Here is a 23,006-nt window from a genome sequence, read left to right as displayed (position 1 = left end):
CTCCTCCTGAGCAGCTTCAGTCTTTAGCTCACTGGCCTCTCTATATTCCTTGGCGAGAGAAGGGAGTAAAGGGGGAAGAGAAAGAAGATCATGACCAAGAGCAGCCCCTTTGGAGGTATAGCGGAGGATGGTAAATCAGCAGTGTGTGTGAAGGGCATGCTTGGAATGTGGGAGGCTGCATACATTTGGGGACCTCCTTAATTGTATGGGGATGTAGCAAGAATTAATTTGAGGGCAGTCTGGGCAGGGATCACTCAGGTCCTCACTCTGGTGCCCCATGAAAAGCCCATGTAGAGACCCCATTCCTGAATCCACTAGAAGCCTGGAAAGGGACCCCACACATACCTGACTCTAAAAGTGGAACACTTTTGTTTTGCTGTATGCACACCACAAGCAGCAGATACTTGTTTATGGTGTGGCATACAACAAAACACCAGTGTCATTTGTCACGCACTGTGGTGGCGTAATTTTCACATTGGCAGGTTGGATGGTTGAGAGGCATGCCTACAACTTCCCATGGGGAGCAGAAGAATGCTGGGAGAGGGGAGAGGTAGAGGCAGAGTTGGAAGGGGAAAGAAGTTGTCAGAAGAACAGTTTTCCCCCTCTTTCACACCCTAATCCTTCCCCTCACCTAAGAGGGCTTGTCACAAGCAAGAGCAAATGTCCTGGGGATCCACTGTTTCCTTCTAGGAGGGGAGGAACAGAATACAATGATTATTATTATTAATAATACTTTGAGCACCATAGCTGTAGAAAGCACTTTATAAAGCTAAGATGACAGGTATCTGCCTCGTGGAACTTAAAACGAATCAAGCATGAAACTCAGACCAGACTACCCTGCGAGAGGGGATCAACACTGGAAAACTATGCAGCTACTTTCCTCTAAGAATACACTACAAGTTAGGCAACTTGAAATTGAAAAACCCACATGAAAAAAAATTAAGGACACATTAAAGTTCACTGACTCCTGAAGTCTTATAAAACAAAGATCTAAGCAGTTATCAGGGAGGATAAAAATAAATAATTTAAAAATAATTAAAAACCACTTTTTTATAAATTTTAATTAAATAAGGTTTGTTTATTTTAAAAAACATTTAAAATTAAATTTGAAACTGACAACCTATATTAAGACCTGGAACCAGACTTTGCTGTACTGCTAAACAACTTTTCAGAGCAGGAGCCATTTCTGCAGGTGTAGACAATATCTTCCTCATTTCAGTTTATTCAACTAGTTCAATTCAATTACTAGTTAATTCTAAGTTAAGAAACGAAGTCAGAATTAAAAAAGTAGGAAAGACTGTCTTCCTCTTCCAATCTACGAATAAAAACTAGGTGTGAGAGGATGAGATCTCCCAGTTCTAAAATCTTGAATGGCGTAGTGACCAGAACCAATCAGTTCAATCTACTTACTACAGACACTTTCTTTTAATAAATTAGATAGTTTTGCATCTAAAACATGTTTTTATAAACTTTTTTCCGTAAGTATCAAGCACATTTAAGGTTCTAATACATTAAAAATGCTGTTTTAATTGAATTTTAATTTCTATCCAAACAGAGCTTAACACAAATGACAAGTAAAAAATTAATTTAATAAATAAGAAATGCATCAACCATTTTCTATCATAAAAAGTAAAAATTAAGAATCTCAATAAATGCAAGTTAAGCTATATAACAGCTTAAATCAATGTGTATAGCTACAGTGTATCCACCTGGTTAGAAAAATGAAGGACCAGTTTTAATGTAAAGATTATATAGTTGCAAATTAGCATGTTTTAATGGTTACCGGCCAGTGACAATCAACCTCTTTTTAGCAAAAGAACTAAAACGTACAAATGCAAAACAAGATTAAAATCTATTCTTTTAACCAAGGTTTCCTGGTTACTGATTTAAAATATGATTAAAATCAGTAATTTAAATTGCTTTTATTTAAACAGTCCACCCTGATTATCATAAAGAAGCCAGTTCCATGTCTGCTCAAGTTTACAGAGATGCAAAAGACACCAACAACACACACTGCTAGACCATCATCCAATTATTGCTCAGCCGCACCATCATTTACACTTTATGGAAGACAAAAATAAAGCTTAATTAAAAAACTTGATAATCTTTACTACTTAGGGAAAAATCAACAATAAATAATAATGGTTAAATTTTGTTTGAATGGCTATTTTTCTTTAATGAAAGTCTCAGAATGTAAGAGTACTAAAAATCACAGAAGGGCTGAGCTAAACAAAGCCAACAGCCACATCACAGAGTCCTAATACCAAATACTAATTGTTTTCTGCTATTGCACATATGAAATACAAAACAATTTATTAAATCTCACTTCATATAAAATACCACAAAAACCACTTTGTAGTCACTTGACTAGAGAAATAAGGAAGGTTTTAAGGCAAGACTTATCAGGAAGTGGCTGAGAAGAGAAGGGAGTCAAGAAGGGGGAAATAGCTGTACTTAGATAAGGCAGTAGAAGTAAAAGAGCAACTCATCTGCGGAATCAGGGAAAAGGGACAGAGGCAAGCAAGACCAGGGTAATGCAAATGAGCAACAGAATGAGGTCAGAGATCCAATTAGTGCCAACTTGGGGGTGATTGGGGATACCTGCTCCAATAGGACTCTGAAATTGCAAACTCATTTCATTTATGCCTTGTCTTCACGTACAGCACTATAGTGGCGCAACTGCTAGCACTTTGGCAAAGATGCTCCTACACCGATAGGTAGGGCCCTACCAAATTTAAGGCCATGAAAAATGCATTATGGACCATGAAATCTGGTCTCCCTCCATGAAATCTGGTCTTTTATGTACTTTTACCCTATATTATACAGATTTCACACGGGAGACAAGTGTTTCTCAAATTTGGGGTCCTGATCCAAAAGGGAGTTGTGTGTGTGTGTGGGGGGGTGTCACAAAGTTATTTTTGGGATGGGTGGTGTCACAGTATTGCTATTCTTACTTCTGCACTGCTGCCTTCAGAGCTGGACGGCTGGAGAGTGGCGGCTTCTCACTGAGTGCCCAACTCTATAGGAAGCAGCGCAGAAGTAAGCGTGGCGATGTCATACCATGCCATCTTTATTTCTGCACTGCTGGTGGCAGTGGCTCTGCCTTCAGAGCTGGGCTCCCAGCCAGCAGCCGCCACTCTCTGGCAACCCAGCTCTGAAGGTAGCGCCACCAGCAGCGCAGAAGTAAGAGTAACAATATTGTAGCCCCCCTTGTGACACCTCCCCATCCCCAAGCTCCTTTTTGGGTCAGGACCCCTACAATTACAACACTGCGAAATTTCAGTTTTTAAAAATATCTGATATAATGAAATTTACTATTTTTAAAATCCCATGACTGTGAAATAGACCAAAATGGACCATGAATTTTATAGGGCCCTACCGATAGGAGAACTTCTCCCACCAGTGTAGTTAATCCACCTACCCGAGACAGTAGCTATAATTGGCAGGAGAATCTCTCCTGTGGACACAGTGCTGGTTTATATGGGGGGTTAGGTTGGTATAACTTCATCACTCAGGAGTGTGGATTTTTCACACCCCTGAGCAACATAGCTATATTGATAAAGGTCTGTGGTATAGACTTGGCCTTAGGCCACCAAGCTGCCATCAGATAGCAATGACTTTTTTTGGGTGCGCTGCATATTGATAGTGATCTGCAAGCTATCTAGATAACTAAATGGATATTCTGCAGAGCCAGGGTATGAGGAAGTGCATTTCTCAATGGCTTTGCATTTTGGTAACCAATACAAGGATAAATATTAGAGAGATTCGTAAGATTGTGGCCACACAGATATGACTCTACCTACTTCAGCTCCAGTTTTGTTGGACAGGCAGGAGAAAGGGCTTGGTATGGGAGGGGGAAGAGTGTAACAGGTCTCTAGTAAGGATCACCTCTTGCCCCAGTTTGGGTAGAGGTATCCTGCATTCTAAAAGTGAGAGGCTTGCAAGACTATAATCACTGCACAATTATAATCATTTTGAAATATCAAAGCAACTAAATTCTGACCTGGCAACATCCACATTACAAAACTGTAAGTACAATAAGACTAGTTCATTCCTAAATACAAAGTTTAAGAAGGTGGCAATCCTACACCTAAGTGAGGTGGTGGGGTTGGTTTTGTGTTTGTTTATTGGTTGGTTGGTTTTTGGAAGTTCACTATTTAGGTTCCATAAAATTAAGGAAAGATTTCTGCCAGATTCTGACATACATGGAAGAGACAAAAGTATGAGTGGACATTTCTGGCACTGAATATGGGAGTTGGGTGAAATCCAACAACAGTAGAGGAGGGCAGTTATTAAGCTTTGCCCTTGACCAGCGAACAGAGGGAATTGCTAAAGAAATACAAAAATGAAACCACTAGCCTGAAGAAAACGGAGGAACAAAAATCAAAGCAATCCCAGTTATAACCTCTGTGTGTGTACAAACTGCCCCAACTTCTCCCACAGAAGTGGAGAGAGGGCAGGGGGCGGAACTGGAAGTCCTCCCCACAACTCACCTGTGCTTGCTTTTATTTCCATTCCCAGGAGCACACTTCCCCCCTCACCCCCGCTCCGACTGCTCTGTGCTGAGACTGCCTTTCACCATCTTGTTCTGCAAGGAGGGAAGAGAGCAAGGAAGGAGGGGCTGATGACCCAAGCCAAAAGGCGGAGGAGCAAGGAGATATGAGGGAGAGCAAGAGACAGGGGAGGGAAAGAGAGGCACACAGAGAATGAAAGAGAGAAAGAAAAGTCAATACACTGGAATGAGTTATACAGATTTTCAGACAGGATTTTCCCCATGACAAGAGCTGTCATTAAGCAAGAGTGGAGAGTTTGGTTTTAAATTAAAAAAAATATATAAAGAATTTCACAAGAAAAAGCAAAAACTTCTCAATAAAACCCTTTAAAAGGTGACTGGCAAAGGATTTCTGAAACATTGGACATGTGCCCTTTTATGGTCTATACAAGAGGCTTAAAAGTTCTCTTCCCCAACACTGTTACTCAACCCTAAAAATATCAGGAATGTTGAGCATGACCATCCCTGGCTCGGCTGGAGCACCCACTAGATGTGCCAGAGGATTTATAAAGTTAGCTCTCAAACCTCAATTAAAGAGACAGAGTGTCTAGTGTTAATTAGCTACTGAGGTTAAATAGGCATTAACATAAAGCAAAGAGCTTTAAACAGTCTGTCTAAAAGTCCCTTCCTCTCTCAATTACTAAACTTTCACCCTTTTGGCTCTCGCAAAGTCACAGTTTAACTTTTTCTCCAATTAGTCATTTTAACACAGTGGTTCTCAGCCTTTTCCACATCAAGACCACTTTTTTCATATCAGGATCATCCCTCAACCATCTCTAGCTTGGCCCTCCCACCCTCCCATTTACAATATTGGAAGGATAAGGTGGTCATGACCCTCAGGCTGAGAACCCATGTAATTCTTCCCAGGAAGCTTTGGAGCAAACTAATGCTGATCAGTGAAGCATTCAGCAAGGGCAGAGCCACATTCAAGCAAGGAAAATCCTTCCATTCTCTCTTGAGCTCAAACAAGTGACTCAAAACTTTACCATGAAAAAGCTGCAGATGACGAATGCCAATTTCTTCCCATAAAACAGGCAAAAGATCTGCACTGGGCTTACTGTTAGTAAATGTCACACTTTTACAGCTTCATCAGGTACCTGTTTCAGTTCCACTGCCATCCTCTGTTCTCTCAGACCTTACCAGTGAACTGAACTGTGTTCAAATAGCTTACAAAACAGACTGCATTCTAGTCACAAGGCAGCTGCGTTTTAATGTTTTCCTATTGTAGTTTGAGAGGAAAGCACTAATTCAGCACTGCCAACCCAACCTATCTGCAAGAACTGAATGCTAGAAAGCTTTAAAAGTTGATATTATTTTAATTTTTTTAACCCATTAACAGGGGTTCTAAACTTTATTGCACCGCAACCCCCTTCTGACAACAAAAATTAATACATTACCCTAGGAGTGGGGGACTGAAGCCTGAGCCCACCTGAGGCCCACTGCCCTAGTGCGGAGGGGTGGTGGTGCAAAGCCAGAGCCCCACCGCCCTGGATGGGGAGGCCAAAACCCAAGGGCTTCAGCACCAGTAAGCAACCTGAGCCCTGCTGCCGAGGGCTGAAGCCCCCATGCTTGGGCTCTGGCCCTGGCCAGTGGGCTTAGGCTTCGTCCCTGTGTGGTGGGGGTCGGGCTCCAGGCCCAGGCCCCAGCAAGTCCAAGACAGCCCTGGTGACCCCATTAAAATGAGGTCACAACCCATTTTGGGGTCCCAAACCATAGTTTGAGAACCACTGCTATAACATGTCTTGTCAGTGGACAGCAAAACCAGGAAATCCTTGCGTTACAGATCCTTCACAATCACAGTAGACAAGTGTACAAAAAAAGACACCAGTTTCATCCAGCTGTTGGGGCAGTTCAGACCTTTCAATTATTGATTCCGGCAGGCATTAGTGCATTGGTTTATGCTTGTTCCACATTTCTGAGATTCTCTCTGCAACCATGAGGACTAGAATTTTTTTTTTTTTAAATGAAAGGATGATTAAAAGGAAGGCTGATCATTGCTTACAAATTGAGAACCAAAGGCCTAGAGTCTTCCAAGCTAGACAGGATCTGAATTTTTAACATAAAAAACAAACCACCACTGTTTTTTAAAAAGTGAGGGGGTAAATACATAAAAATAGCTTGTTGTGGTAAAACCACTTGCTCAATATACTCTTCTCCTGTATATAGATTTTATCTTTCAGAACTACCTTGTAAAAAGACCAGAAGCCACCAGATGTCAGTCTAATCCAAAGCACAGCAGAGGAGAACTGCTGACATGTACCTGAATGGAGTAACTGAATTCTCTGAAGCATTCTTGCAAGTGCTAGGGAGCAGAATCCTCCTCCCCCTCCCCATCCCAAAATCTAACTTACAAGTTGTGCTGTCTATACTCTCACACAATTTAAATAGATTCCTGTTAGCCACCAGAATCGCCATTCCTCCTGATGTTTTTGATCACCTAGTTATACAGGTTGATGCTTCGGTAACTCGTACTGAGGGTGTGAGGGAAACAGAATCAGCTGAGTACTGAGGATGTGAGGGAAACAGAATCAGTACTCAACCTGGTAACTGCTGCTGAACTATGACAAGCTGCTTCTATTTCTGGCAAGTCTTTGCTTCCAACAGCAGATTAAAACTTTTCCATTAGACGTTTCTCCTTCCTTCTTGCATTCCTGGTAAAGCCCAGAAAGAACTTTCAACAAAAAGTTGCAGTATAGCACTCAAAAAGGAGCGTATCGACTGTACCAGAAAAGATAGGAAATTAAGCTGGGTTTCATATAGTCTCTCTGAAGGTCTAGACAGCAAATGGCAAAGACATATAGTAGGCTTCACAGATCTTCTTAAGTAATCTGTATTCTTCTAGGTAGATACTTATCCCCAAAAATGCATCTCCCACAGACCTACACACACACACGGCTTCACCTAAAAGCATCTCCTCCCTCTAAAACATGTTATCTGGGTATAAAATTACTTCATTAAAACAAATGTAGACAGAGCCCAGAGGAGGAAAGCTCTGTATGGACCTAGCAGGGAAGAGGTTTCCTCTTACCTTGTGCTTGGGGCACCTCACTGAGAAATTCTCTTCGTTTAGTAAACAATCTAGAGGAGGAGAAGACAGACAGCAATTTGATTATTTTATACATAAAAGTATACTTTGCATAATGTGTGTGTATTGATCATACCTTTCAGATAGATGTTGTATTCAGAGATCTCTTCTAGAATTACTATTTGGGGTTTTTTGGAGGAAAGGGTTTCAGGAATATTTTAGTAAATTAAGTTACCAATAGACCTGAGTGATATTGTCTTTACTACAATCAATATGCCAAGCCCAACTTTCACCTAATGCCTCACTGCTGCATAAGGAGTAAAAATCAGAGCAAACCCACAAATCTCTCCTGGCTTCATGAATTCTAACCCTTAGAAATACAAAGACAGGAAAGACTATACACACCAGTAGTTCTCAAACTTTTGCACTGGTGACCCCTTTTACATAGCAAGCCTCTGAGCGTGACCCCCCCCATATATTTGTAAGTGTTTATAATTTATATTTAACACCATTATAAATGCTGGAGGTCAAGTGGGGTTTGGGGTGGAGGCTGACAGCTTGCGACCTCCCATGTAATAACCTTGCGACCCCCAGTTTGAGAACCCCTGAGATACACCCATCTCATCTTAGCATATTATCCCTGCTTTATGCTTCAGAGGAAAGTGACTGCCCCTCATGTTTAGCAGAAAGTCCCTGAAACATCAGGGGCAGAAAAAAGTTGGTGTGTGTGTTGTGACTTATTTCTAACCCCAAATCTGGTGATCAAGTTTTGTTCATTGGCACCACGCTTGATATACTGCAGGGTCACTCATATTGCTCTTGGATCTGCTTCCACACTCTAACTGTGAAGCTTCCCTAATCTAAGAAACAGTTTAATGACTTCACATTTTTAAGGACACTAGAACAGATCAAGTTTGTTTTTAAAAGTGACTTTAGCATTATTAAGAGGTGCTACATTAACAGCTCCTGGAACTGTTAAGTGCTGTATCCATAGAAGAGGGTGCACTAAAGGCAACAAGAGCTCCAGCCTTCTACTTTGGGATTTCCAAGTGCCCCACATTTCCATTTCACAATCAAATCCTGAAGCTGCAGTGCACTCTACATAGGGGGTTCAGCTACATCTGCTAGGTATTGTCATCTATGGTGCTACACCACTCTTGGTCAAACTTTTGACACCACCTCCAAATACCTGATGTTACTCAGCCAGCATCTCATTACTGTGTTATTTCTGGTGGATCATCAGTGTAAGAATTCAGCAAGGCATTTATGACCTCGTGTCCTCTCCAATGTCCCCAGATTGCCAGCAAGTTGCACTGTGGTTAATAAAATGTGCTAATTTAAAATCTTAAGTATGTAGCATAACTACAGCTCTCTGCTGTTCCAATCTGCTAGATGAGTTTAACAGACAGCACCTAGGGCTTCAGGGCAATGCTTTCTAGACACCCAAGCAGTTTCCTTTGCTGGTATGAAACATTTCTCAGTTTCAAAATCAATGCCTCTGGCCTGAATCAAAAGGAAGTAGCATGCAATAGCTGAAGTTACTTCAGAGATTTAAAAAAAGAGAATAAAAACCCTTATCCCTGTGCTAAGGGCAATAATTTCAGATGCAGTATAGCAAAGACTGTCTCATTATAAAGATAGGAATTTTGCACAATGAGACTGTACCATGAATTATCATTGTACAACACAGTAATCATCAGAACAAACCTGAAAATATTAGAGAGAGAAGATTGTTTTCTCCTTTTAGTGAACTCAGCACTGGTGACAGACGAAATCCTCCATTCATCCCCCAAATGGGAAGGGCATATAGGGGTGGGCAGTATAAGCTTCCACACGTCGTTTCCTGTCAAGACAACTCATGCCCTGGATCTGGACCATGCGTCGGGATAAGAAAAGCTCAATATCTATTATTCAATCTTTGTCTTTTTCTGCCATAAATGCCAACATTGGAGCCAACTAATGTCAACTGTGGTAACTAGTGTTAAAGGTTAGGGACACTTATCTCCACACTGGGAATGGGAGAGACACTGAGATCATTTCATAACTGCCACTGACTACTCTTAAGATGGCAAAAACTTTTGCTTACTACCAACCTGGCCTGGATTTGAACTGGTGACCTAAGATCACACATTTCATTACCCAGTCAAGTAAACTTTAAAAATCAACTCCAAGAGGTAATTTTAGATAGCAAGATAATAATACATCAAGCTAAGGTCAGTTCAAGGAGGAAGATGGAAAGGCAGCCATGCACCTTGTTTGAGCAGGTTTTCCTGCATGGAGCAGTCAGGGAAAACATATAACAAAAGAGGATTTTGACACACAGTTATGCTTATATCTCCTTGTACTTTGTCTCTCTCTTTCTCTCTCTGGTTTGTTACCCTTCACAAAGAACATTTACAAGCAAAGAGGGTTTTTGTCCCTTAAGAATTCATCATTTGCTAGTTATTCTGTTTACGGAGTACACATCCTTTGTTTGTGATATCACATAATATGGATGCTGTGGAGACAACCGTGATGTAACAATCAGGATTTGACTCCAGGTGGGGAAGAAAAACAAACAAACAGAGGGAGTGGATGCGAAATCTCAAGAAACAAGGATCCTGTTTCCATGGAGATGTTTCTAGGACTAAGTTATCTCAGACATCAGTGGCTCTTCATAAATTTGAAAAGATGAAAGCTAAACACAGATGAAACGTTAACAATAGCTATCTCCATATTATTATTACCATAGTGCAAAGCACCATAAAGTCACATCACAATGAACAATAAACACAACATAGGAGTCATGGGCCAGCAATCTTCCTCCACGTGTCCTCACATAGCCTTGTGAAACATGCCATTCCACATATTGTCCAGTCAGCCACATCGTTGAATCACACTCACCACAGGTGCCCCCTGACCCTGGCATTCACCACCAGTCCCTGCAAAACTTGCTCCCACTCTTCCTCCACTCACCCAAACCACATGTCACACAAACTCAAGTTTTCTTTTACCATCTTATTGAAATCAGGTATCACCACAGTTATGCCGTAAATTTGGGAGATTATCTCCTTGTTAATGTAGCATTTCAATTTGAAGACAGCGAGTGTCAATATCCTGTTTCTGTAGCATCCACGTCTAGCATGCATAAAGCAAGATGCTGAAGACGAGAGACTGCAGCAACTTTATTTTACACTTCATAGTAAAACCTTTGCTTCTCCAAAAGTGGCTGGGTATCATTAGAACAGTAGCCACAAGTCCAATTCTATGTCGATTTGGCTTCCCTTGTAGTCATGCCACCCCAATATTTGAAGCGTTAAACATGCTTCAATGCTTCCTCAAGCCTGGGCAGAAGCTTCTTTGCCTTTTCAACAGACTTAGATTTCACCGTTGTCTTTGTCCTATCTTCATACAGAAATTATTTAAGTGGCACTGTTTAATTTTGATTCGTATGCAAGTGGAGAGCTAGAGTTCAGCTCTCTTGCACACAAGGGTGTCTTATTTTGACAAGGATTATTTTATATGTAAGGAGATCAAACACAAGATTGAGTTAGGATATATAAAAGCATTCATACGCACAGGCTGGAGCAGGTTTATTAACTATGTGCCTTCCTCAACAGACAATCAGCAACAGTGGTGCAAAACTTGGTTTATTCGGGACCAGGCTAGTGATCTAGGACTAAAAATTGATCTTCAGTGTAGAAGCACAGAGCACTAACTGCTATCCTAAAGGGACATCACCAGCAAATTGATCCCCTGATGAACCATCAGGACCAGAAATCAAAAGAGTCCTCCAGCATATAAGTACAAAGTCTTATGATTAGCATTCAATTCCTATTCTTGTTTACTGAAAATGGACTCAGACACTAAAAGGAGGAAGGTAGCTGTGCTGTACTTGTTCTTCTCTGTAGTTCAAATACCAAAACTTATTCAGTTACAAAAATACTTAAACAATGGGAAGTATTTAGTTTAAAAATAAAACATGATTGTTACCAACAATATTCCGAGAATTGTTTTTTAAAAACACAAATAATGCAGAGAGAAGACAGATCATATGAGGATCTGGGTGAGAAACTGGGGCTGGCTGGCAAAGAGACTGGGATTAGGAGCTAGTGAGGGCTGTGGATGATTACTGGAGACCAGAAGGGGGGAACTGGGACTGGCTAGGTGAGGAGATGAACTGGTAAAAGGAACTAGGGATGGAGAAGATACAGGACTGGGACAGGGACTTGCTAGAGAAGATGGGGCAGAAAGAATTACTAGTGGGGAAATGGGCAGAAGAATTTATGTCCAGTAAAGCACACTTGCCTACAGAGCCTGGAATGGAATTCAAGATTCCAGAGTCTCACCATTCCTCTGCTGTTATAAATATCTGTGAAACTCATTTGCAAGGTGTCTCATCTCCCTCTCGTACGGGTCCGCAGAGTACAACAACCTACTACTACTCTCAGTTAAGCCATTAGCTCCTGCAGGAAGTGTGTGTGTGGTGGCTCTAGATTTCAACCCTGCTAACGACATATGGGTGTCACTATGATGCCATGTGATGGAATTTCTGTTTTTTCAAGATCTAGGAAGTTACACATAAAACTGTGTTAAAAGAACATCAAAATTAGGAATGCAAAAATTAGGAAATGACAGCAGTAAGGTTGCCAAATTTGGCCTCCTTGTGCATATGCATGATGAGACAGGCTTTAAATTACATGATGAATTGTTTTTCCCCTCACAGGACCCATGCTCTTCCAGTGCACAGCACAGACCTGCTTCGGTGATGAATTAGGATTGCATAATAGAGGAGACTGTTTATAGGATCCCTCCTTCATGTTGCAGCAGCTGGAAGGTGCACAGGGAAAGAGGCAGGGAATAGTAGGAAGAAAGATGACAGACTCATAGTTAGGGCAGCAATGCTGCCCTGGAGAACTGAACTTTATCCCTGCCTCTGCCACAGAATTTTCTTATGTAATGTTGGGCAAGTCACTTAACCCAGACTTTTCACACATGATCAAGTAATTGGGGGTTCCTCATTTTCCAAGTCCATAGCTTGAGATATTGGGCTCTGATGTGAAGCACAGCTGCGAAATCACAGCTACAACTGATGTCAACGTGAGCTATTCTTTGAACAAATGAAGTGTCATACAATGCTGAGTACTCTGAAATACCATGTCCTAAGGCCTCTCAAACTGGGCAACCAAAATTAGTGGACATTTTTTACATTCATCTCTCTGACTCAGTTCCCCATCTGTAAAATAGGGATAACACGCCACATCTCACAGGGGTGATATGAACATAAATTCATTAGCAATTGTGGAACACTCATGCTACAGTGATGAGCACCACAGAAAAAAAACGTGAGAAAAGAATAATTCTGTCTGCAGAGCAGAGTTGGCCTGGAGTCACACACTGAACAATGAGAAAACATAATATTGAATAGCTAGTCATTAAGTAAGCACCATACATTCTGTGCACTGAATAAGGTAGAGGTCCTGTGGAAAAAAATAGTATGATCTTGTAAACAAACACTGTATCCTAACACACATGCACAAAGGAGCTGCATTATGATTGTACAGGCAACTTTACTTCAGGCATTTCCTAACTTCTGACTGCTTGATTTTATTAAGATTACAATGTCCTTTTAACATAGTTTTTTGGGGTGTAATTTTAAAGAGTGTGTGTCATACCACAGTAGATGAGGCCTTAACTGGATCAAATTCAATGTCAAAGAACCCTGAATTCCATTGCAATTTTAATTCTGTTTTATTATTTAGCATTTATATTGTGGTAGCATGTAAAGGACCAATAGGTTGGGGCTCTATTGTGCTAAGTGCTGTACAGTCATACACAGGAAGACATGAAGTTCAAGAAACTCACCCTTCTCCTGCAACGAAATATCCTGTGCAGGTTTAGCAAGCCAGCCAGCCAGCCAGCCAAATAATGTCAGCTGACCACCTATTATTTGACCTTGGTCAAATATTCTAGCAAGAATGCCTGATGTAGGCAGTGGATTACCTTTTTGATTGAATCATCGTGCCATTCTTTCATTTTTTAGAACTTCATTTAATAGTGATTTGCATTTTTCCCAGTTAAAATAACTCAGTTAAGTAACATGTTTCTTGTAATTAGGCATATGTATCTAAGGGTAAATCTGCTGGAGACCATAAGATCTTACTCTTCTTTGTTACCATTGTTACTGTTCTAATAAATTAGCACTTTAAAATATATCTGACAAAGAATTTTTGGACCATTCAAATGCCCAACCCTAATCCTGTCTTCTAAATCAGAGGTTTTCACCCTTTTTCTTTCTGAGCTCTCCCCATAACCCCCAACAAGCTATAAAAACTCCACAATCCACCTGTGCCACAACAACTGTGTTTCTGCATTTCCAGTAGATTAAAAGCAAGGGCCAGTTCTAGGGAATAGCAAGCAGGGCAATTGCCCAGCAAAGTTAAGTTGCTCAGGCTTTGGCTTCAGCCTTCTGCCCTGGGCACCTAACGCTAATCCTGCTCTCTGGCTTATTTTGGCAGAGCTCCTGAAACCTGCCCTCCCCTCCACCCCCCGGGGTCCCTGGACCACTGGTTGAGAACCATCATTCTAAATAATCTATGTTCACACCAGGCAACCGCACACACACAGATAGCACTAGTACACTGATCACTGAGCAAAAGGAGCAGCTCCTCTAAAACTATACCAGAAGTGAGCAATGTCAGTGCTTGGATAAGAGACTTGTGTGGGCAAAAATGAGGTGCTGCTGGAAGTGGTGTTTATGACTCCGCAGGCGACACTTTCCATTTGGAATCTACCAGGCTAATGCCCAATTGTACTGCTAAGGAGCATGTCACTGCAGGAGGTGCTGTCTTTCAGATGACATGAAAAATCTGAGGTTCTCATTACTGGGAATCCTTAAACAGCCTGTACAATTTTCAGGGGGAAAAGGGGTTCATCTCCTATGTCATGGCTAAATTCCACTTTTTTTAACTGCATTCTACAAATTTAAAATTCTTTCTGCAGTTTCAAGGAGATTCTTCTACATTTCTCAATCCAGCTTGTTTCAAAGTGCTGCCATGCTTTTTTTTTTAAATCAGCTGCCATGCTCCATCCCTTACATTACTGTATTCCTTTGGTGGGTTAAGAGATTCAGAGTACAGCAGTTTGTAAAGTGCTCTGGAATACTTTGGGGGCAATATGTGTCCTATAACTGTAGGATATTATTAATCTTATTTGTTCTTACCTGCATCAATGGCACACGGGTAATGGTATCGGAAGGAGCAACCTTTGTTGTAGCAGCCTAAGGTGGCTCCTGGCTCCTGGCAGTGGGAACATTTCTGAAAGGGATAGAAAGATAGAAATATTAGCAAATAGGTGAGCCCTCTATCGTCTCCCTCCATACACCTTTTCCTGGTATTTCCAGCACATAAACTTCAGCAATTTCAGGCACTACTTTCTCAAAATTCATCGAGAGCCACCAGGTCCCAAAGATCACTTTTTAGTTTACTGGTACATTTCCTTCAAACATCAAATAAATGGGTTCCACCATCCAGCAGATAAAAAGATAAGCTTTTCAAACATACTTTTGCACAGCAGCGGTAGCTGGACTTAATGTACTGTTAAATAGCAGACAACTCTACCAGCTGTCGGATGAACAGAACTATCAACATTCCTTGCACCTACGAGGCCATCATTGTCCAGTCTCTTGGCAGATGTTTCAGAACACAATGACGACCTCAGTATTGGAATTGCAGTATGAAGACTTGAATATGTCTATAGCAACTTTTAAATCAGACTTAGCAGAAAAGAGAATGGATATGGGGCCCTAGTTGGTATAAAAATCACTATCTGATTCATCTGGTCAAATCTTTCATTACCACTGACATGTCAATCCAAGAGGACTGAAGCCAACCTCAGCATTTTGTCACACAAGATAAAGACGAGGTGTACCTGGTGCTAAGGGGAAAACCCATCAATGTCTCAAAAGAATAGTATGTCTCCAAAATAAAAGTCTTCAGTGCTAAAAAGATGTTGGTACTAGGGCTGTCGATTAATTGCCGTTAACGCAAGAGATTAACTAAAAAATCTAATTGTGATTTTAAAAAAATCACAATTAATGGCAGTTTTAATCACATTGTTAAACAACAGAATACCAATTGAAATTTATTAAATATTTTTGGATGTTTTTCTACATTTTCAAACATACTGATTTACATTTACGGGGGGAGGGATAGGTCAGTGGTTTGAGCATTGGCCTGCCAAACCCAGGGTTGTGAGTTCAGCCCTTGAGGGACCACTTAGGGATCTGGGGCAAAAATCAGTATTTGGCCCTGCTAGTGAAGGCAGGGGGCTGGACATGATGACCTTTCAAGGTCCTTTCCAGTTCTGGGAGATATACCTATCTCCAATTATTTGTTTGTTTATTTAAAAAATTACAACAGAATAAGAAGTGTGCATTGCTCTCTTTATATTATTTTTATTAAAACTATCTGCACTGTAAAAACGATAAATAAAAGAAACAGTATTTTTCAATTCAGCTCATACAAGTACTGTAGCGAATCTCTTTATAATGAAAGTGCAACTTGAAAAATGTAATTTTTTTGTTACAAAGCTGCACTCAAAAACAAAACAATGCAAAACTTTAGAGTCTACAAGTCCATTCAGTCCTACTTCTTGTTCAGCCAATCGCTAGGGCAAACAAGTTTGTTTAAATTTACAGGAGATAATGCTGCCCACTTCATTGTTTGGTTTTGAACATAGTTATTTATTTTTTAAATAATTCTACATGTGTAAGTTCAATTTTAATGATAAAGAGACTGCATTACAGTACTTGTGTTAGATGAACTGAAAATTAAGATTTCCTTTGTTTTTTACAGTGCAAATATTTATAAACAAAAAATAAATATAAAGTGAGCATTGTCCACTTTGTATTCTGTGTTGTAATTGAAATCCATATATTTGAAAATGTAGAAAACATCCAAAAATATTGAAATAAATGGCATTCTATTATTAACAGTGGAATTAATCGTGCAATTAATTTTTTTAATCGCGTTACAGCCCTAATTGGTACATTTATTTTCAATGTGAGAGACCTTATCTGATGATCGTTTTTAATTTCCATTACTTATTCCTAGTATCTCAACTGGTTCATATATTTAATAATTTTATCAGATGGGTGTGAATGCAACAGAGTGAGAGTTATTCACTGACTTACTGCAGCCCTAATGGCTTTAGAGAATTAGGCCTACAGTGTATTTCATTCAGAGAGCAACTTTATAAGTAAAGTAAGTGTTTTTTCAAAAGCATAAACTAATGAAAGCTTTTGAAGAAAGCTTGTTTCTGACAGGCTGAAGTTTCCCTTCTTCATAAAAGGACCTGTCATGTGGTTAGCACAGATTCCATTTAAGGTTATGAGCACCACAACAAAAAACCCACCCCAATATCTACAAGAACACTCTGGTTATAAAACATAAACCTATAAGAAACACAGCAAATTCAGTTTGGGAGATAAAATGTGGAAAAAAGCATAAAAAAATAAGTGCTTGAACAATTGGTCAGAATCACCTGAAATGTGGACCATAACAAAAGTTGTCTTTTGAACTCAGATTATACATATATACAGATCTAAAACTGGTCTTTTATTACCAAGCAAGTCTCAGACCTGATCCACGGAGTTCTTGTGTATATAGTAAGTAGGGGGTTATAGTAGAACACCCTTTTTAAAAAATCAGGGAAAAAACTGACAAAGGCATTCACTGCTCTCCCCACCATGCCATGCAGACAGTGAAGAATGTAGCTTAACGTACATAACTGAGTATGAAAGCAAAATCAGCTTCCTCCAACCATATGCCAGGTGCCTCTTTGAATCAAAGCAGATGTAATAAATGGGAAAGTCTGAGATGCCAGTTCTCATGACTTGTACAAATCCAGTCTTCTCACAGTTATGCCAATGTACCTGATCTGCAGTATCCTTTACTAAATCAACTCCTGGGTGTCTTCTAAGCAGCGACCCTCAATCATGAAAAACTAGTACAATATTTATGACATAAGAAAGTGTCCCTGAGGTCCAGGATAAAAAAGCCAACTAACTTATTTTTATTTGTCAGAATATGACCCCTGGTTTCCAACGGTAAAACTTCCAGGACTTTAATTCTATACCAAACTGCGTGGATCTCCAGGCAAGTTTTGTAATTCACTTACTCATGGGACTATAACCTGCCTCAACATGTAGCAAATGGCTTTTCCTGGCAAACTATCGAGTCCTGTCTGTAAAGTCAGCCACACACAGGAGAATCTTAGGTACTGTACTCCTGAGGGAATTCTGTACCACTGTGCATGCACAGAATTCATGTCTAATGCATTTTTTTTTCTCCACAGAAAATACATTCTGCTGGAGAGGTACTGCAGTTACCCCTTTTGCCCAGCAAAGGCTGCTGTAGTGCCAGAACAGAGAGCAGCCACTCCCAGGCAGGAGCAGCCCTAGGGAAAAGAAGAGGCTACATTCCTCACAGTGCCCTGCCCATAGGGCCAGATCAGGGGGCACGTGGGGTGGGGGGGAGGACATGAGACAGTATGGGGCACATTGAATGCTGGGGGGTCACAGACTGGGGCTCTGAAGGGCTAGTGGGGGAGGAGGACATACTGAGGTGCGGGCTGAATGGCAGTGGGGGTGCAGGAGCACATCAGAACAGGGGCAGATGTGCTTGACTGAATGAGAAAGGCTAGGGGTCAGCCAGGGTCTACATGGGGAGGCTCCCTAACAATCGCCCACCCCAAAAAAACAACTGTTCCATACTTCTTCCACCCACACCCAACAAACCTCCAAATTCACACCCAGGTTTCTTCCCAGCAATTACTTGCCTTTCCCTCAGCTCCTCCGTTACCCCTGATTCCCCCAAGCCTTTAACCTGCTTCTGAGGGGCACAGGAAATGTGTTTCTGGACTGCAGTTTAAATGAATTATTCCTCAAAGTTCTGTATTAATATGGCTCGTAAGGAATTATTTGACAAAAAACATTTCCTGAATCTTTTTTGTCTGTACTAAGTATCAGAGGAGTACCCGTGTTCGTCTGGATCTGTAAAAGCAGAAAAGAGTCCTGTGGCATCTTATAGACTAACAGACGTATTGGAGCATGAGCTTTCGTGCATGAATACCCACTTCGTCATACATTCGACGAAGTGGGTATTCATTCACCCACGAAAGCTCATGCTCCAATATGGCTTTTGTCTGTATTGTTATAGACATACTTGCTGACAGGTATTTTGTAATAAATTACCAACATAATTTAAACTGGAGTAATAATACTGCGTTATTTTGACAAATAAAATATGCAGAATTTTAAAATAGTGTGTCTAGAATTTTTAATTTTTTGGTGCACAATTCCCTAAGAAGTAGTACTGACACCAGTCCTACTTTCACCCATGGCAGTTATGCTCAAAAGGCCTCCTCAGGAGTCCTGAATCACGCAGCTCTCTACACCCCGCAACCCAACCCCCTCCATTCTCACTTTTAGACCTGACCAACCAAGGCTAATGATTCTAACAGGGCATAGTCCAAGTCAGCCATTCTTCTTGAATGGAGCATTGAATGCCCAGTGTTATTCCTTTGAGACACATGCCCTTCCACCTTTGCCTGCTCCTTTGAAGTGCCATAGCCCTGCAGCAATAAAAGAGGGCATTCCCACACGTATTCTTCCCCATAATGATCTTTCTTGTACAGAGCACAATCAATAAGAGCAGAGGAGACGGAGCAGCAGAGAATGAGCTGAAGTTGTGGAAAGATATCTTCAAACTAAATGGAATATTTTGAAGAGTGTATTTTGCGGTTTAACTGCAGACAAAAAAGTAACTTCAAAACACCACAAAACAGTATGTTGCATTTTTCAAAACACTCCTTTATATTTTATAGCAATCCTCCCTATATAGCTTCAGTCCAGTCTATCCTGCTCTTCTGAGAGTGCTGCAGCATCACAGAAGCACAGAGCATTTTGAAGCATGTGTCTTTCCCATAACGTTCAACATGCCCATTTTTTTTGTTCATTTACATGACCAGCCCTGCTTAGAATGGGTCAGGAACTTTTTCACACTACGGTTCTGTTAGTGATGGATAAATAGAGGTAAGAAATTTCAATAAAGTGAGACGGCCAAAGTGCAGGAATCGGCCCTTTATCTCCCTTCTATGCCTGACCAACTGGATTATTACGAAGGTTGCCGGCAACAACCCGCACAACAGCAATTCCCTATTGGACTGCAATTCCATTGACTGCTCAAGGCAGAGATCATCTACTGCTCACTCTCCTGCTGCTGAACAAGTCTCCACTCTGGCAGATGCTGCTGCTTTTCACAACTCACTGACAGTCTAACGCCATTTCCTCTATCTCCTGGGACCCAAAACCATCTGCTTCTTTCAAGGGAGGGTGGAGGAACCACATACACACACCAAACTACTCTCCATTTCTTTCCAGTTCCCTATCCTTCATACAACAGAAAGAGACTAAATACAGCTGATTACCTGTAAATTTATACAGACATAAAATAACTCATAAATCTCTATTAGGGAGATTCTTATATTACATTCACATGGTATCAGAGTATCTCCAGATGAGTCCAACCCTAATAATCTATGATCTATGATTCTAAACATACGGTAAGTGAATAGAGATGGCTAGATGGTTTCAGCCTAATTCTGCAGAGACATTATTTCAAATTAAAAAGCCCCACAAACTATGACTGGCAAACCTCTTCGAGAAATGCAGAGCTGAAAGAACAGTGGGTTCTGCAGGTCAGGACTGAGGCACACTGAAAGATGCACGTCCGTACAGCTCCTGCTTGCACTATGTCTGACTATTGCCAGTATTAACACCCTCATTTTCACAAGCACATAAAATGTGCATTTTACCTTTAAAAAATAATAAAAACAAGATATAAACAAATACTGGAACTTGCACAGGAAGATACGTGAATTGTGCCTAACTGCCACAAACTAAGCTCTTCAGTATCTGTTCAAGTTTTCACTCAAACCGCATCCTGCAGACAGTCACCAGGACATGGTAGTAGCTTGCTAGCCGCTTTCAAAGGAATTATGCAATCCTTAGCCAGGGAGAGAGGGGAGGGAAGATAAATTCCTATTGCTCAGTAGGCAGTCTGATTAACCTCCTCTGCTCTGAAAAACTGAAGACCAGCACTTGGACAAGGCTCCCAGGGAGAAGGGCTGATGAATGGTAATCACTGCCAAGCATCTAGCCAACTCTTGGCTCAAATACAAAGCAGCAATGATTGGTTAACAGGCCCCTCCCTCACAATCCAGCTAGAATCACAAAACAGTACGTCTCACCTGGAGCAGGTTGAAGGGAGGGTAGCCTTAGATCTGGGAAAGACACCCCCCCCCCACCCCCAATCTCTGGAACTAAGTTATCAAAGCTATAACAAATATTAAAGCCACACACATTATCTCTTCCTTACCATGCTATTAACAGCTCTCAATTCTTTCCAGCTCCAGCTCACAATGTGAAGTAACACACAATCTAGAAGTGCGAACAACAAGGTGACAAATATAGTAGTAGTTGTCAACGAGGGATATGCATACCTCTGGGGGTACACAGAATTCTTCCAAGGGGTACATCAACTCATCTAGATATATAGCCTGTTGTAAAACTAGGCAAATACGTAATAGCATTTGCAAAGTCAGTACCAACTAAAATTTCATACAGACAAAACAAGAAAGCAAGCAATTTTTCAGTAATAGTATGCTGCGACACTTCTGTATTTTTATGTCTGAGTTTGTAAGCAACTAGTTTTTGAGTGAGGTGAAACTTGAGGGACTCAAGACAAATCAGACCCATGGGTACGGTATTGTGGAAAGTCTGAGACCCACTGTACTGTAGAATCACCAGAGTTCTGCTCTGTTTCATTCAATGCTTCAAATTAGGAACTACCTGATACTATTTTTTCCTGCAGTTTGGGTTCCTTCACTATTAAGTGAAGTGGCTTTGACTGTAGTAGAAAGGGTTACGCCTGCATGCACAACATACACGCATCCTCCCCTTCCATCTTATCTGTCAGAAATACCTTGTCGTACCTCTACCTACAGGTTACAAAAGAGCCTGTCCTGGGCCTTCTAGCCCCCTTCTTCTTCCTAACCAGGTACAATATTTTTGTCTTCTGAAATGATCCAGGCTTCCAGAGAAGAGGATCAGGCCAAAAGCTGCTTCCCTTTGGCTCCATGCTAGCAGGCAAAATGCTGAGCTGACAACTTAGCATAAGATCACTGGGGCCCCCACTAATTATTTTGTGTTATCTGAAAGTTAAACTAGTCCTGGTTTACTAGACGGGACTTAAAAAGCCTACTCACCATGGTGAGTGGGAATTTGGAACAGAAAAATGTCCCAACAAAGAGTAGTAGAGGAGAAAGAAGCCTTGCTGGAGCTACTGCTCCTTTCTCTAGTGTGAAGATGGGAGCTGGCTATAGCCTTGTTTGTTTAATTTTAAATTCCCAGGAAGGAGGAGAGAAAAATTAAGGAAGTGAGCCCACAGTGCGGAGGGGAATCAGAAAGAGTGATTGTTTTGATTCTGCCTTACAAGTTGGTGCTTCTCAGATGATTTCTCATCTGCACTTTCCACCAGCAGCTGGGGATCAGCTACAGAAGCAGTTTCAAGCAGGCACCTCCATTGATCTCAAACTATGCTTTTTACAGTTTTTACCCTGAACATGCTTTTCTCTCAGCCGATTGCCTGCTTGCTCCTGGCCCCGCCTTCAGACTGTTAGCCTCACTTCAGATGCCCTCCATGCCCCTCTCCAAACAACTTCCCTCCCTTCTATCACCATAATTTAGTCCCCTCACTATTCTCTCCCCAATTCCTTTGTTTTTCCTTTTAGGTATCCCTTCATTTTTCCCTCCTCTCCCACCACTGTCATAATACAAAAACTCGTGGCACTAACATGATGGAATGAAACCTTTACTAGGTGTGATATATCCCTTTACTCCACTCTCTGACTTGTCTTTTTAGACTGTAAGCTACTGAGGACAGAGGCTGTATCTTATCTATGTTTGCACAGTGCATAAAACACTGAGGCATATAAGTTCAACTGAAATACATATAAGTATGATTTATTAGAATTATAATAATAAAATAATCATGGGGTAAGGTCGTCTTTTGGTTGCTTCTGGTTAGTCAGTAGGCAGGCTGGCTAGAGTCATCCTCTCTCCAGCTACCCTCTGTGAAGCTGGAATGACAACAGAAGTAGCAGCAGAGTGGAGGAAGCAGAGTATGAAGAGAGGCTTGATCACAGGAGCTGAGAGGGAAAACCGAGCAAACAACTGCTGCCCTATGAAGAGCTATTGTTAGAGATATTGGGGGAATGGAGGTGGAATGATTTTGGGAGGTCACTTTTAAGAGGTATGGAGTGGGAGCGCGGGGAGGGATGAAAGACTTTGGAAGGGCCTTGTTTTCATAAGATGGGAGCTGTAAGCAA

At 41.1% G+C, this 23,006-nt stretch overlaps 1 protein-coding gene across 10 annotated transcripts in view; it reads right to left on the bottom strand.

Annotated features, from left to right (window-relative positions):
• Positions 1-23,006, bottom strand: part of TCF20 (transcription factor 20) — a 217,912-nt gene that overhangs the window by 4,830 nt on the left and 190,076 nt on the right. For 4 of the 10 annotated variants that reach the window (XM_050953657.1, XM_050953669.1, XM_050953651.1 and 1 more), the window contains exons 3-4: positions 14,779-14,872; positions 9,047-9,420 (exon numbers count right to left, since the gene is read on the bottom strand). In XM_050953657.1, the coding sequence (XP_050809614.1) occupies positions 9,152-9,420; positions 14,779-14,872 (363 nt within the window). In that variant the 3' untranslated portion in view covers positions 9,047-9,151. Of the gene's footprint in view, positions 1-631; positions 687-4,493; positions 4,622-7,580; positions 7,631-9,046; positions 9,447-14,778; positions 14,873-20,995; positions 21,058-23,006 lie in introns of those variants that run through there. The other 6 variants (XM_050953676.1, XM_050953685.1, XM_050953693.1 and 3 more) reach the window with 6 other exon arrangements.

Source organism: Gopherus flavomarginatus, chromosome 1 (genome assembly GCF_025201925.1).
Source record: "Gopherus flavomarginatus isolate rGopFla2 chromosome 1, rGopFla2.mat.asm, whole genome shotgun sequence".
Taxonomy (NCBI): Eukaryota; Metazoa; Chordata; order Testudines; family Testudinidae; genus Gopherus; species Gopherus flavomarginatus.
The sequence above is the reverse complement of the archived record's forward strand: the minus strand, read 5'-3'. Positions and strand labels throughout refer to the sequence as shown.